The following is a 16201-nucleotide window of genomic DNA, read 5'->3' as shown; positions in this document are numbered from 1 at the left end:
AATGGAGAAAGTTTGGGACAGTAGTGAATCTTCCCAGGTGTGGCCGTCCTGCCAAAATATCTAAGAGCAAGGCATAAAATCGTCTACGATGTCACAAAGAACCCTAGAACAACATCCAGGGATTTACAGGCCTCTCCCGCCTCGGCTAAGGTCAGTGTTCATGACTCCACCATCAGAAAGACACTGGGCAAAAATGGGATTCATGGCAGAGTAGCAAGGCGGAAACCATTGCTCGTCTCAAGTTTGTCAAAAAGCACCTGCGTGACCCTCAAGAGTTCTGGAACAATGTTCTATGGACAGAGGAGTCAAAAGTGGAACTTTTTGGCCGACATGGGCCCTGTTATGTCTGGCGTAAACCAAACACTGCATTCCACAGCAAGAACCTCATACCAACGGTCAAGCATGGTGGTGGTAGTGCCATGGTTTGGGGATGCCTTGCCATCATTGAAGGAACCATGAATTCTACAGGAGAATGTCAGGCCATCCGTCCGTGAGCTGAAGCTGAAGCGCAGCTGGGTCACGCAGCAAGACAATGATCCGAAACACACAAGCAAGTCTACATCAGAATGGTTGAAGAACAAGAAATTTAAAGTTTTGGAATGGCCTAGTCAAAGTCCAGACCTAAACCCCATTGAGATGTTGTGGCAGGACCTGAAACGAGCAGTTCGTGCTCAAAAACCCACAAATGTCACTGAGCTGATGCAGTTCTGTATGGAGGAGTGGGCCAAAATTCCTCCACGGCGCTGTGAGGGACTAATCAATAACTACAGGAAGCATTTGGTTGCAGTTATTGCTGCTAAAGGTGGCGTAACCAGTTATTGAGTCCAAGAGGGCAATTATCTTTTCACACGGAGGCATTGGGTGTTGCATAACTTTCTTTAATAAATAAATGAAATATGTATCAAGTTTTGTGTTATTTGTTCACTCAGGGTCCCTTTTATCTAATATTAGGTTTTGGTTGAAGATCTGATAACATTCTGTGTCAAAAATATGCAAAAATGCAGAAAATCAGCAGGGGGCAAATACTTTTTCACAGCACTGTATATTTGTGGTGAGCCATATTGAAAACAATGGTCAAATCAAATGAAAATATTAGTGTACCAGTTAGAATTATTATTATTAATAATAATAATAATAATAATAATAATAATAATAATAATATTTCAATTGCAGATATTGATTTTGAAGGATAAACAGAAACCATGATGGCTCCCTCAGTGGTTACATCTTCTCTTACTCATTTGTTTTCCGTTTGCATTGTTTGATTAGAACCACCTATATATGTCAATGAAAATACATACTTCCATAAAAGGGAGCATAAGGAAAAAATATTTAGTTGAATTGTGCAAGACACATTATAACCCTTATTCCCCCCAGAGGCATTTCTGCAAAGAAACTGGGTGCATTGCTAGCAGTCACAGTAAATACATTTAAATTTACTTACGAGTTATATCTGTATCAGGTTTACAAAGCACTGTAGAACACTGTCACGAAATGTGAAACAAACAACTAGGAAAATAATCTTTAATATTTTTTATTCATTTTTAAAGAAGCTGAGCATTTGCCTGTGAGGAATGCTTTATTAATATTTTTCACAGAAATTTACAGGGAACACAAATACTTTAGCTTTTACAATTTTTGTAAGCACGTACTCAGCAACCAGGTTAACATACAGAACAATGTTATATACAACACTAGAACACAATCTAGAAAGAGACATCATACTATTGTCTACAGGTAATATATCTTATTAGGTAAATATTGAGATGTCCCAGTATGTTATTTCCCCCACACAGCATTTTCAATAAATTCTTGGAAGAACAGTGTTTGCATATGGTTTCAATGTATGAGACCAGGCCTTACTTCTCACAGCCTGACGTTAGCAATGAATAAATTCAAATAAGCATATTCTAAAATGCTTAATAACAACAACAAAATGTGCAGAGAGAAGTAATAAGAAAAGTATCTAGTTCTTACCAGCATCATCTAGTGTCACTGCTGATATAAACAGACAGAAAACTAGTATGGAAAATCTGAAACAAAGCCAATTGTTTACTAAATACAGCTATGGCTTTCAACAATAAGAATATCGATAAGGCCTACATTTTGGATTTCAAAAGTATATCCCTTAAATAACTAGTTGTGTAGTTTTTAGCTTAAAGTAAGACACTACTCTGGACTAATAAATGTAGGTCTTTCCATGCCTCAAATGACTGAAATAAACCAACTAGATATTCAGACTTGAAACTGGGGGACAAGTACAGCCTTTCTGAACAATGTGTTACATATTTCTATTTTATTAAAAAATAAATAAATAAAAAAAAATGCAGAAACCATTTTTAGAAACCATGTATTCTTAAATGGGTATATGTTCTTTATTGCTCTGACTTACAGCCTCAAACTCACACAGAAAGTCTTTAAAGCTAGGGTTATTGACCTGTAACAAATGCATATGGTAATAATATACTTTAAATATAACACTATACACAGGTAGTAATAGTTAGCCTATTTTTCAGAAATATTTTGATTACTAAATTTGAAATTTCTGGTGCACTGGTACTTCCCTCTGATAAACAGTCTTACATAAAATATGCAAAATATTTAATATTTACTTTAAAATTAGCTGTATCAATTTACTGGAAGCCATTTACATGGTTTATAATGATGGGATTTTTTTCAAGGACACAAGATTAACTGCTGCAATAAAACAGCTATTTCACAGTGGCTGCAGATTAGATTGGGGTTGTACTTTTTGAGCAATCGGATTAAACGACTATAACACGTCCAATACAATTTTCCATGTTGTCAGCTGTTTCAGCTGAATGCGTGTGACAGCGTGGCTGATAGTAACTCGGCTGCACAATAAAAGTTGCTCAGGTGAAGATTCAGCTGTAGAGTACATTTAGCTTTGACATCAACAACTCTCTTTGAACTTTGTTAATTATTTCCTTATTTAGATAATACAAGACTTCATTCACTACAGTTTCGAGAAGGCTAAAGTACCCATAAAGAGATTTGGTCACAATGAACGACACAGTTTCACCTTCTAATGATAAGGCCCTGTTTGAAATATGTCAAGCACTTTTGAAATCCATCCCATTGCTGGGCAATTCTTACATAAAACAAATACAATTAAACCATGAAAAAAAACAAAAAAACAAAGACAATTGTTACCAGATTTTAATGTCCCTTAATGCTGTAAATGTCTTTATTACTCACCCACATTGTATTCCATGGTGATTACTGTGTGATGTTACAACTACACTATATTTATGTCTTGAATATAAAACACCATGAAAGAATAAATATTTTGATAGTAGTAAATAAGTGCATGGAGTTCATATGCAAGACCATATTAGTATTGATTACAGCTACTCTATGCATCTACATACTGTACACAGAATCCAAACAATCACCCATGGTAGTACAGTATGTGAAGTTATTCTACTCATTTTATGGAAACATCTCCAAATATAAGATCAGTACTTGCATTTAACTTCTACAGAAAAAGCACCACAAAGTTAATTTATCAGGTTAAATGGCTATGCATGTACAGAAAGGGTTGCTACTTCTAAATGCAATACCAGTACCAAACACTATACATTAAGGACTTTGATTGCTAACATATGGTTATATGATTAACAGTCTATAGGTCAGGCTAATTAGAGTTTGCATTTAGTTTTACTTCTATCTTTTTAACTGTGCAAGAGAACAAACCAATAGAACAGGTGGACCATTTATAAAATTATGTTAGTTGGTACTTTATTTCAAATCAAAATTGTATCCGTAAAATAAAATAAAACAAAACAAGAGAATTAAGATTTTAGTTTTTAAATATTTTTCTGGTAATGCATGCCTTGGGTCCCAGAATAAGATGATGTTATTATTATAATTTTTTAATACTATGGATCAATATCTACCATCAATTCTACAAGTATTAATGCTAAGACTGCAATCCATTTCCTTCAGCAAGACTTCTGCACTTCTTGTTTGCTTTCTTTATATATCACATACTAAGAAGCAAATATGTAACACAAAAGCTCAATAGCCTGAGTGTGTTTTAGGCCAGTCTCTTCATTAACCACTGATCATTTTATGAAAGCTTAAAATGACCTTCAATAAGGAGTACTAATTCTCTCCTTCCTCACACGTTCCCCAACAACCTTTTTATTCTGCGATTTTTCTCTTAGAAGGGGGAATAAGGTGGGAAGGAATATCACTTGGCAGCTCATGACCTTCCAACTTAACCTTGATAAGATGGTTAGCCAGAGCAAATTCCTCATCATCCAGCATGCCATCTTTGTCAATGTCTGCCAGCTTCCAGATCTTGCCCAGAACAGTGTTGGGCAGCTTGGACTTCACCATCTCCTTCTTGGCGTTGGCGCCTGTCACCTTCCCGTTGACGGGTGACAGGGTGTAGAAGATCTCATCATACATGGGCTTGTCTCGGGCCACCACCCACTCAATCTCGTCGATGCCTTCGCCTGCTCCTTCCCCATAACCGTGGCCAAAGGGGCCATTCATGGTGCCCTCAAAGGCGCCGCCCTTCACCACTTGGTTGGGTCTCTGCGTCTCCTCCTGCCGCACCAGCACCATGAGTTGGGCGATATCGTGAGCCAGCATGTCGTCCACCATATCCAGCAGCTTGGACTTTAGGGGTTGGAACTTATTCAAATCATGAGACTGTAACAGCTCCTAGGAGAAAATACACAATATACATGTGTGAGGATTTCCTATTTATGTATTATTGAGCTATAATATTATAATAAATAACGATTAAAAACAACAGTAGCATACCGTTTGGAAGGATATCAGCTTCAAATAAATTCTACAACGTTTTGAGTTGTAGTGTTCCTTTCATTACCTAGTTTTCTATTGCATTTCAAGTAAAATGGAGATTGTGTGTGAATAAAGTGTTATTAACACTCTCAATAACTTGTGCTAAACAATGTTGCAACAGGGTTTTAAAGTGGGCCTTTACTTTTCCCAGTAGGCTACTTGATAATGCCATATATGCATTTTTCCGGAACAGTCTTTGCAATCAGTGTCTCTAGCAGCAAATCTTTTAAAATGTCAATATAAGATTACATGCTTACCTTTTTTGCCCCATAACACAGATAAAAAAATGAACAAACTAGATAGATATTTACTTTGTGAACCAAAACAAAAAACACTCCCATAGCACATTGTAATCTGAATGTCACCTATGTGAGAAAATACTGTAATAAAGATAACACCCCCATTAATAAGAAGTTCATTGTATGGCTTAAAGTAAAAATCATTCATCTTACAGGAGATCCTTAACAAAATCTAATTCTCATACCTTGGCCTGAATTAAATGAAAATACTTTGTAATGGCCATGGCACTGGCATTATATTGATTTAATCCAGGCCTCTATAAACATAGAAACTATGGTTTGGGGGTGTTGAGATAATCATTTTGAAGCAATTGTGGCAATATTCTCGCCAAACCCATGTCTCTCACCTGCATTTTCTTTAGGTTGGGGAAGTCCCCTGGGGAGATCTGATGTTCCTTCTCAATCTTGCTGTAGATCTCCCCTAAGCTGCCAATCAGTTCTTTTTTCTTGTTTTCTTTTCCAAACACAGCAGGCATCTCTTTCTTCAGAGAGCTAATAATGTAGGCATGAACCTGCAAAAACAATTTAAACAAATTAAGACAGAGCAAGAATCCCTGACAAATAGATTTTACCCCTATATATTGATTTTTCATAATGGTCAATTTAGCACTACCCTGCTGTATTCAAGATGTAGGTGCTTGTGGCCCCTGGGTACTTACACCAAAGTATCAACTGTTCTGTCCCATATTAGGCAAGTATCCATAAGCACATGCACCATTCCTTGAAAATGTAACATTTGTTATATAAAATAAACATACTTTTTTTTTTATGTTAACACACGCATGCCTATGGCAGACCATACATTAACCTTTAATCTTTCAGGGAGAATATCAAGATCAAAATTCATTTTTTATAGTTTTTCACCTATTGGAGATCATCCGAAGTCAAAATGTTTGTCAATAATGAATGACAGAGGCATACAAACTAAATTATATATGTCTATACTGCTTTCTAACTGGCGGAACAGTGATGATTTTAATTTAGCTAAATATACAGTACTGTGTGTGTGTAAAGCTTTTCAGTACAATAATCCAACTTGTAGCCATCAACAATAAATACAAGATACTGTAACAAAAGTGTTTTAAAGCTGCAACATTTAATAAATCACTAATAAGTAGTAAGGGATAAGAACAAATAAAACGACTGAGCTTTAAACATCTACATTTCTGGGAAGCCTTTAGCAGCCACAATCATTACAATACACAAATCCAAATGGCCAAGCAGAAATGCCACAAAAAGGCAGCAGCTACTTAATTCCATTATAACTGTACTCATGGATAATAAAGCCGGATGGTTATTACATAAACGTTGACAGCGTGGAAGTGCATAATGCTTCTGTACGTGTGAGTGATGACTGCCAGGAAACTAAGATGCCAGGAGATGTTCTGTTCAGCAGCTCACAGCTGTTTAAAGGCTGGCCCTCAAGTGCTAATAATGGAGAACTCCTCTGGTCTCGTCCCGTTACAGGGCAGCCCCAGGACTATACCATCTGGAGTCTGCACGCTGCAGCTTCTAACAGAACACAGGATCCTCCCAAGGACAAAACAACAGGAGACAAGAACTGCATGTACTGCACACTACTGGAAGTGGATGTGCAAGGGGAGAGACTAGGCAATGCTTCCTTCATCTGTCAAATTGCTGTTATTTTCTTAAAATAAGATCCCCAATTTCCACAGTACAGTAGTCCCTCGCTAATACAGACACGTTTATGCCATACAGTCAGATACGTCGGACACACAACGTATGTCCCCCAGTAATAACCAATTTAGTGTGATGGTTTTTGTAGTCTTTATAATTGCTTTTTACAAAGAAAAGAAAGTCACTCATACCAACAGAAAAAAAGAGTAACACGTAGGCTATGTGTTTGTATGCAGCAATGCATACAATGTAAAGTTTAAGTTTAAAAATTATTTATTTCTGTAAAGTGTGTGCAGTATATGTAAGGTACTTTATAGTATCATAATGTGCCAATGCGGCACCATGTTCTATTTCTTTGTTACAAGTAGCCTATAGGCTAAAGTAAAAACAAAAAAGTGTGCTAAGTATTTGATTTTACTACTGTACTGTATAGGCCTACTGTACAGATCTGTACTTTTACATAATGTGTACAGAGAACACAATGTTATTTCAGCACAATGATTTATACATTTAAAATAAAACTAGCACTATAAACTGTGTGTGTGTGATTTTTTATTTATTTATTTTAAAAACTGGACACTCATTTCAGACCTGTCTGTTCCCTGACATGTCAGGTTTAGTGAGGGACTACTGTGTGCCTGCAGAATGTAAGTGAGTTTTACAATCATAGAAATTAGAAAAACACATTTTACATTACAGGCCACCTACTGTACCAGTTAAGCAGTGTGTGCTGGAAATCCTTGTCAGAACATGGCTCGGGTAAGGGCGCAGTGGCGGCCTCACCTACCAATTTCTCGTCTTTCAGAACTGTCAGCTCTTACCATCAAGTAAAACATAGTTTTTTGTGTTTAATATCCATTATTTTTTTACTGGAAGGCTGATTTTAAAAACTGATATTTATATGCAATGGAAAGTAGATCCCTCCACACTGTACACACATATACAGTGCCTTGCGAAAGTATTCGGCCCCCTTGAACTTTGCGACCTTTTGCCACATTTCAGGCTTCAAACATAAAGATATGAAACTGTAATTTTTTGTGAAGAATCAACAACAAGTGGGACACAATCATGAAGTGGAACGAAATTTATTGGATATTTCAAACTTTTTTAACAAATAAAAAACTGAAAAATTGGGCGTGCAAAATTATTCAGCCCCCTTAAGTTAATACTTTGTAGCGCCACCTTTTGCTGCGATTACAGCTGTAAGTCGCTTGGGGTATGTCTCTATCAGTTTTGCACATCGAGAGACTGAAATTTTTGCCCATTCCTCCTTGCAAAACAGCTCGAGCTCAGTGAGGTTGGATGGAGAGCATTTGTGAACAGCAGTTTTCAGTTCTTTCCACAGATTCTCGATTGGATTCAGGTCTGGACTTTGACTTGGCCATTCTAACACCTGGATATGTTTATTTGTGAACCATTCCATTGTAGATTTTGCTTTATGTTTTGGATCATTGTCTTGTTGGAAGACAAATCTCTGTCCCAGTCTCAGGTCTTTTGCAGACTCCATCAGGTTTTCTTCCAGAATGGTCCTTTATTTGGCTCCATCCATCTTCCCATCAATTTTAACCATCTTCCCTGTCCCTGCTGAAGAAAAGCAGGCCCAAACCATGATGCTGCCACCACCATGTTTGACAGTGGGGATGGTGTGTTCAGGGTGATGAGCTGTGTTGCTGTGTTAACGTTTTGCATTGATGCCAAAAAGTTCGATTTTGGTTTCATCTGACCAGAGCACCTTCTTCCACATGTTTGGTGTGTCTCCCAGGTGGCTTGTGGCAAACTGTAAACGACACTTTTCATGGATATCTTTAAGAAATGGCTTTCTTCTTGCCACTCTTCCATAAAGGCCAGATTTGTGCAGTATACGACTGATTGTTGTCCTATGGACAGAGTCTCCCACCTCAGCTGTAGATCTCTGCAGTTCATCCAGAGTGATCATGGGCCTCTTGGCTGCATCTCTGATCAGTCTTCTCCTTGTATGAGCTGAAAGTTTAGAGGGACGGCCAGGTCTTGGTAGATTTGCAGTGGTCTGATACTCCTTCCATTTCAATATTATCGCTTGCACAGTGCTCCTTGGGATGTTTAAAGCTTGGGAAATCTTTTTGTATCCAAATCCGGCTTTAAACTTCTCCACAACAGTATCTCGGACCTGCCTGGTGTGTTCCTTGTTCTTCATGATGCTCTCTGCGCTTTAAACGGACCTCTGAGACTATCACAGTGCAGGTGCATTTATACGGAGACTTGATTACACACAGGTGGATTCTATTTATCATCATTAGTCATTTAGGTCAACATTGGATCATTCAGAGATCCTCACTGAACTTCTGGAGAGAGTTTGCTGCACTGAAAGTAAAGGGGCTGAATAATTTTGCACGCCCAATTTTTCAGTTTTTTATTTGTTAAAAAAGTTTGAAATATCCAATAAATTTCGTTCCACTTCATGATTGTGTCCCACTTGTTGTTGATTCTTCACAAAAAATTACAGTTTCATATCTTTATGTTTGAAGCCTGAAATGTGGCAAAAGGTCGCAAAGTTCAAGGGGGCCGAATACTTTCGCAAGGCACTGTACATAGAGTTCTCATGCATAAAACAAGCTATTACATTTAACAATTTTTAAAACCTGAATACTTTAGTTACATTTATATTAGGCTAGCTATCTGATTGATTATTCATAACAACGTGAATATATTGATAAATATATTAATATTTATACCTTGTTTAAAAATGCACATTGATGATTCAAACGGCATCATTAGGAGAACTGCACATTTCCATACAATCTATTCAATCATTTAATTGCTTAATATAAAACAAGATAATAGCCTAATAATCACGAACAACAGGATATTTCAGATACTTGGGATTTCATCATGTAAACAAAACACTGGGGTAAATCACATTAAAAAAAAAATAGAAAAACACTTTTACGCTAAGTTTACTTTTTTTTTTTGTTCAAATGCAGCTACCCTAGTGTACTCTCAACTGTACTATATGTATTGATTCAAATGCTGCAAATCTCATAAATGTTTGTGAGCAATTTATTACATGATTTTTGTGTTCGGAAATAAATAATACTTGGATGAAGGCTATATTTGCATCCTGAGCCATTCGACGTACTGATGTCAAAATGTCAATTTCTCTAAAGAAATATATTTGCACTTTGACCCATTCGACTTCGAGATCACTTATAATTCAAACACAAAATGTCTTGTTTTCAATCATTCGACAACACCCACAGTAGAGAAACGTTCATTAATAATCAACAAAATGAGAATACATAAAAATAAAAAAAAGATCTAAAGCTGGTACATTCATATCTCATAGAAACTGGAGAGGAACAGGAAATTAAAGACATTCCTGCCAATGACTTTCAAAATTTCAGATCATGACAACACCCACAATTCATGTTTTTTAGGCACTTTGTAAATCTTCACAGAGGCAGATTTGTTAAATCATCCTTCACCAAACAGGAGCACCAACCAAGTGAGCGACACACACACAAAAAAAGCATACCCCATTGAAACACATTTTCCTTAAATATTTTTTTGCAGTTCATTATCTACCCCATTTAATTCACTGTTCCTGAATTATCCAAAAGAAAATTAGATTTAAGAGTCTTTAATATTGACTTAATATTCATTATTATTAGTCATTAAATTCACTTGCAAGTTGAACCTTAACACCCGTTTATTGTGTTTTTTTTATTATAGATATTAATATCCATGTAAATATTTAAGAGGTAACATTTAATTCGTTGCTACATCAACTTGTTCAGGGTTAGCCTCACAGACTTAGTTAAGGTCGGAAGCATTTAAAAATTTTTTTTTTTTTAATAACTCGTAAAAAATGAAAATGGATTAAGTCACGATCCACAAGACATAAGTAACCTAAGGAATTAAAATTTAATTACACATAGAGAATTATTAAACTGACAAATACCCACTAACTTACTCTTGGTGGTGGAGCTCAACTGTGCGCGCATAACTTTTGAGTTAGAAAAAAATAAACAAAGAAAAATTGGCTAAACATTATCAATTTTTTAAGTTCCAAAAAATACACTTCTAGTCAACGAGTATTATCCGCCTGCCAGGTACGGGGTTTAAACACGCAGCCGTTTTAAACATGCAGCCGTTTTTTCATTATTTTAGCGCCAAAAAAACCTGACTAATTTCTCAAAACACATTTTTTCGCTATTTATTCTGTAACTTAAAAACTAAACTGAAAACTACTCACACTGACATGGAGCATATGAAATGCCATTCTGATCTGCTTTGAAACAGCAGAGAAAACATATCCCTCAAAATCGAGTTTAAACAAGGCTCTGCCAGCTGCTCTTACCTATAATGGCAGTATCGTACCGTTACAATAAAGGCAATGCTGTTTTCTGTAAAAAAAAATGATGAAAGCAATTTGGAATATTGCAGCTCTGGCCAATCTAAGCAAGGTATGTCAGTCCTGATAATGTAGGCTCACGCAGAGTTTCAGCTGCAATGTCAAAATTACCTCTTTACTTTATTAAAGGGAAATCCAAAACTCAACACTGACTCTCAACACAAGTAAAACATGTGACTTCATGTGTTGACCTCGACAAAACAGCTTTTCAGACGGGAGATTTCATCGAGTCATTGCTGTTCAACACCCGGTTTAACTTCCCTGAAGGAATTAGAGACAGAGAACGCTGAGGAATGATCTCATACCCTACTAGAATATTAAACACCTTGCAACATCGTATTCGTGTCATGATGGTCATACATTTACTGACAGGAGTTTTTATTTTTTGTCCAATCCTATGAGTTTAATTAGATACCTGAACTTGTTACCTCAAAATAGGGTTACATTTCATTAAAACTACAAATTAAATCTAATATTGTAATAAACACTTTTTTTCTAAGCTAATAAAAGAAAGATCAATGAATAAACTAACTCTGCACAGGATTTATTTAATCAAGATCAATGATTGGAAATACAGGATGTGGTTCTGTGCATACGAATACAACCGACTGTACAGAGGAAAGCTCCGATAGTTTATTTTTCTATCTCTGCCCTAACGCAGTGCAGCAACGCCAAACAAGCCCACATGCAGGTATGGAACATAAGTACAGAGCATCCTGCTGCTGCAGCTTTTGGCACAGACCTGTGTGTATCACTGGGGAGAAGTGCTGCACTGTAGTGCACTGAGCTCTTTAAAAAAACTGGCAAGATTTGTGGATGTGGACACTAAATTGATAGAGAAGAAAATGTTCTTAAATTTGATGCATCACAAGGGGGGTAATTGTAAGCTGTTATACCTAACAATAATTAGGCTTTTGCCTTGGGAAATATGTGAATTAGCAATGACCACATAAAATTGTTCCGGTGTCCCAAAGTTAATGCTGCGAGAGGACCAAGGTCATTATGTAACCAGATTGTGACTGGAATCATTAATCTTGTATAAAGCTCAAGTATAAAGCCTTTGCCATGTTTATGCTTTGTTTACAGTGATGTAAGCACTAAAATGATTGGTTGGTAGTGGGGGCCTATTGCATGTTTAACATTAGACACAAATAGAAACTAAATGGTAATAAAATATGCAAAGTACCGTATTTGCTCGAGTAAAAGTCGACCTTGTGTGAAAGTCGACCCCCCCCCCCCCTATTGTGAGAGCAAGATTCGGGTATCATTTTTTTTCCCTAAATATATGTATTAGATATTCTGAAGCCATTTGAGCGGCAGACTTCCAAAATAATTTTAAAAGCATTTCTACCTAGAACCGCCAGACGCATTTTAACGAATATTACGATACAGTACAGTACTTTTTTTTTTATTATAACCTACAATAGTATTATTTTAATATACAAGACCCACCCCTACTTCCTTCCTAGCCCACATGGAAGTATGTATTTCAATGGAATGTGTGGGGTGGTGTGGTCTGGCTGCAATACAATGAAACTGCATCTGTGTTTTACGTGACAGCTCCTGGATGTAAACAAACCTGGGATTCATTTTTTTACATATAGACAATGTCATGGAATCGTTTTCACCAAATCTTGACATGTTTGCGCTTTGATTTGAGAGAAATTAGAAACATTTGCTCTGGCAACAAGGATTTGCCCACAATGGAGGTTCTGCTGTTTCTCATAGAAGCACTATGCTGCAGGGTCACGCAATAGAAAAGGTAATGTTAATAATAATAATAATAATAATAATAATAATAATAATAAGCCCCTCCATAGTGTTTATGCTGCCGTCGGTCATCGCAATCAGTAAATATAGGCTTTTACTATAAATTATAGATCAATTTCAGTATTCTGTTTTGGGTTTAAATTTCTCGACTTATACTCAAGCAAATACGGTAATACTGTAGGTTATTTTATAGATTCTTTGTTTATTAAAGGCATATTTTTTAGGTTAAAACTGTATTCCACCACTATCATTGCAAATAAACAAAAACACGAATGAAAACAAATAAAATAAATACAAGGGTTACTGATGCAAATGACAAGGTTGCTCCCACTGAATGTTCTCATTGGTTAAAAAAATGATATATATTTTTGTTCACCTTAGCAAGCCTTGCCCTCTTGATCAGGTCATTCAGCTTCCTCAAGGCAGCATTTCTGGGTAGACTCTGAATATCCTTAAAGAGGTCTTGCTCCTCTGCCTCAAAGAGCTTGCGGTTGTCAGGAATGTGCAGTGGGTGAGACCAGAAGGAACCGATGTAAACCCGGATCACCTCAGGAGTGTTGACAATCTTCCCCAGCGACCACATCAAGGCACCGTAGACCCTCATCAGCTGCTGTGTCTCGATCTGGTCAGCTTTGTTCAGGACCACACGGATCTTGTCCTCGTGGTTCTTCAGTGCCTTGATCACTTCAGAAAACTCATCTGAGATGTCTAGCTTGTGGGCATCGAATAGGAGAATGATTCGGTCAACTCTCTCTGCAAACCACTCCAGCACCGCAGCAAAGTCATAGCCTGTGAAAGAGAAGGGCAAAACTCACTGGGATGCTACAGCAAGATAGAGACAAATTACTAGATCATTATTAGAAGGGTAGGGAAAATGGTTTTGTGGAGGGAAAACATTACAGTCGTTGAGTCTGTAGTGTAAAGCCATGTAGGAAACTGCAGGTGGCAATTGCTAGGTCAATTACCTGTAAGCACACAGCTCAAATTACATGGATTAGTCTTTAACTCGGCACAATGTAGGTGGATATAACAGCCCTTAACCAGCACGTAGTAGCTTTTCAAAAAGAAAATACATAATGAAACTGTTTCTGTGTCTTTCATGGAAAAAGCCATACAATATTATAGTGGGGCATACCCATTACCAGGATCAGTTAACTGCTCTGCTGGGTTGAATGCATTCATTTTCCTGTACAGAAACATTCCAGCACAAGTTGTCTTGTGTCAATGTGGAGGAATTTTTGAAATCTTCAGACATGTTCTCACCATATGGGCCATTAGTTACACAGCTCTTTTTTTTGCATGTGCACCATGGAATCATCACATGTAGTTAATGTATCACCAATAAATGGAGGAAACATCTCTACAGAATTTGGTGTACTTGAGCTTGAGTCATCACCACATGTATTGTTCCTGGACCTCCTTTGATGTCCGCAGTGTTGAAAGAGTTTAAATAATTATTTTAAATTTCAAAGATTTGTTCCTTTAGGCAACAAAATGGCTTAGAAAAATGATGCCCCCTCCCCCAATTTTAATACATAACAAAAATTAAAAACTGCAACTATTCTGCCATGCTTGTTTATACAGTCATTCCATTTATATTTTCCCTGAAGGATGTGTGATGGAAATCCTTTTTCCCTTCAGGACACAAATATTTTACACCCTATCAGTTTTCTGTCAGCACCAGAGAGGGGGAGGAAATCAGGGCATGGAACTGGGTTACTCTGTTTAAGAGCTGAACCAAATGGCCAAAACTGCTTATGTGTTGTACATTCCTTAAAAATGTCCTTAATGCATGAAACAGGTAAAGAATTTGACCTCTTCACAGTATCCTGATGAGCCAGAAGTACTTTTGTGAAAAAGGGAATTGTAAAAGTAGAGATCCCCCAACCCCCACGATTTGCACCATTTAACACAAACACACTCACAACTTACTGTAGGAAATTGTCTAAAACATACATAATATGCCACTACTTTTTATAAAAGTGTGTACTTATGCAGTGGTGCCTACAATCTAGATCGATAGAAGATATGAAACAAATATTCTTTACAAGTATTATGCAAAACTTCAAAACACTCAATCATAATTCTAAGCTAAAAATTATAAGAAATTAGACAAAAGTTTCAGGCTTCTAAAAGCAGTTCCTGGTAAAATCTCATCATACAAGAGGACTATTAGGCTATAAAAGTGTCAAAAATGGTTTGAGAACACTTTCCCCAACATAATGTATATGGTTTTATTTTATATAGTATATTTAAATAAATAAAGAAATATTTCCCAGCAGGAAATGAAAAGTACTGGATAAACAGGATAGATATTTTTCTATAGATATATTTAACATTTGCTACACAGGACAACCTTGTTTTGGCAGGCGTTTGGGAGTTCACACTGATCAAAACTTATTCTGTATACTGAATTATGTAAACAGTTTTAGGACAGTGTGACAAAGGGCATCATCCTTCCTTTTCCATTCTGCTATGTGTAAAGCTAAAAAAAACATCTGACCACATTTTGACTGTACTGTAGTTGCTCCTACCTAAGATAACAGGTTGTAATCTTTTCAAAAACATTAAAAACCTAAATGGGTTATTTTATAATTAAAACAAAACAAAAAAAGACTCAATGAGCCATATATGACATTTGTTGGACAGCCAAATGAAGCTGGTAAAAATCAATTTTTTGGTTTGGTTAAAAATCTGTTTTAAAAAAAAAATGCTATTGGTGGCCAACATGAGATAGATGTTCATGTCTAGTAGGTCTAGTAGGCTAAACCTTATTACTTTGAACAAATCCAGAAAACAATTGAAAGTATATGGCTAGAAAAAAGTATTTAACCAATATTTCCAAATTGCACTTCAGCAGGGTCTACAAGTAAACGGATAATCATAAATCTCTGGTTTATGCTCATGTTTTATATTCTTTAGCGCGACATTAGAAGACAAGGAAATCAGAAGGTAAAAAAGTTATAAAAAAATAAACTTATGATCACTGTTTTAATAACGTAATAAAGAATATACAAAAACAAAACATATCAGCACAATACATAAACATTTTAATTTACCATGATGTTACCCTGTGGTTTAAAGGTCCGGTGCTTAACTTTCGTATTTTTATTTCAAACGAATACGCTAACATCAACCTTCATTTTACAAATGTTACTTGGCATCTGATGGCTCTTTCCTGTTATGCAACTATAAAACAGCGGAGTAGTCTGTTTTTGTTACAGCTGCTCCTAGTGAAAACATGTTTATTCACAGCCAGACTTTT

The 16201-nt window shown here is 36.5% G+C and overlaps 1 protein-coding gene across 2 annotated transcripts in view; it reads right to left on the bottom strand.

Moving 5' to 3' along the window:
- Positions 1 to 1518: 1518 nt before the first annotated feature.
- ehd3 (EH-domain containing 3) overlaps positions 1519 to 16201 on the bottom strand; it is a 43007-nt gene continuing 28324 nt past the window's right edge. For both annotated transcript variants that reach the window (XM_034019022.3, XM_034019023.3), the window contains 3 exons: positions 13313 to 13725; positions 5486 to 5650; positions 1519 to 4695 (listed from right to left, as the gene is read on the bottom strand). In XM_034019022.3, the coding sequence (XP_033874913.1) occupies positions 4168 to 4695; positions 5486 to 5650; positions 13313 to 13725 (1106 nt within the window). In that variant the 3' untranslated portion in view covers positions 1519 to 4167. The remainder of the gene's footprint in view (positions 4696 to 5485; positions 5651 to 13312; positions 13726 to 16201) is intronic.

Source organism: Acipenser ruthenus, chromosome 6 (genome assembly GCF_902713425.1).
Source record: "Acipenser ruthenus chromosome 6, fAciRut3.2 maternal haplotype, whole genome shotgun sequence".
Classification (NCBI taxonomy): Eukaryota; Metazoa; Chordata; class Actinopteri; order Acipenseriformes; family Acipenseridae; genus Acipenser; species Acipenser ruthenus.
This window is presented reverse-complemented; position numbering and strand designations above follow the sequence as displayed.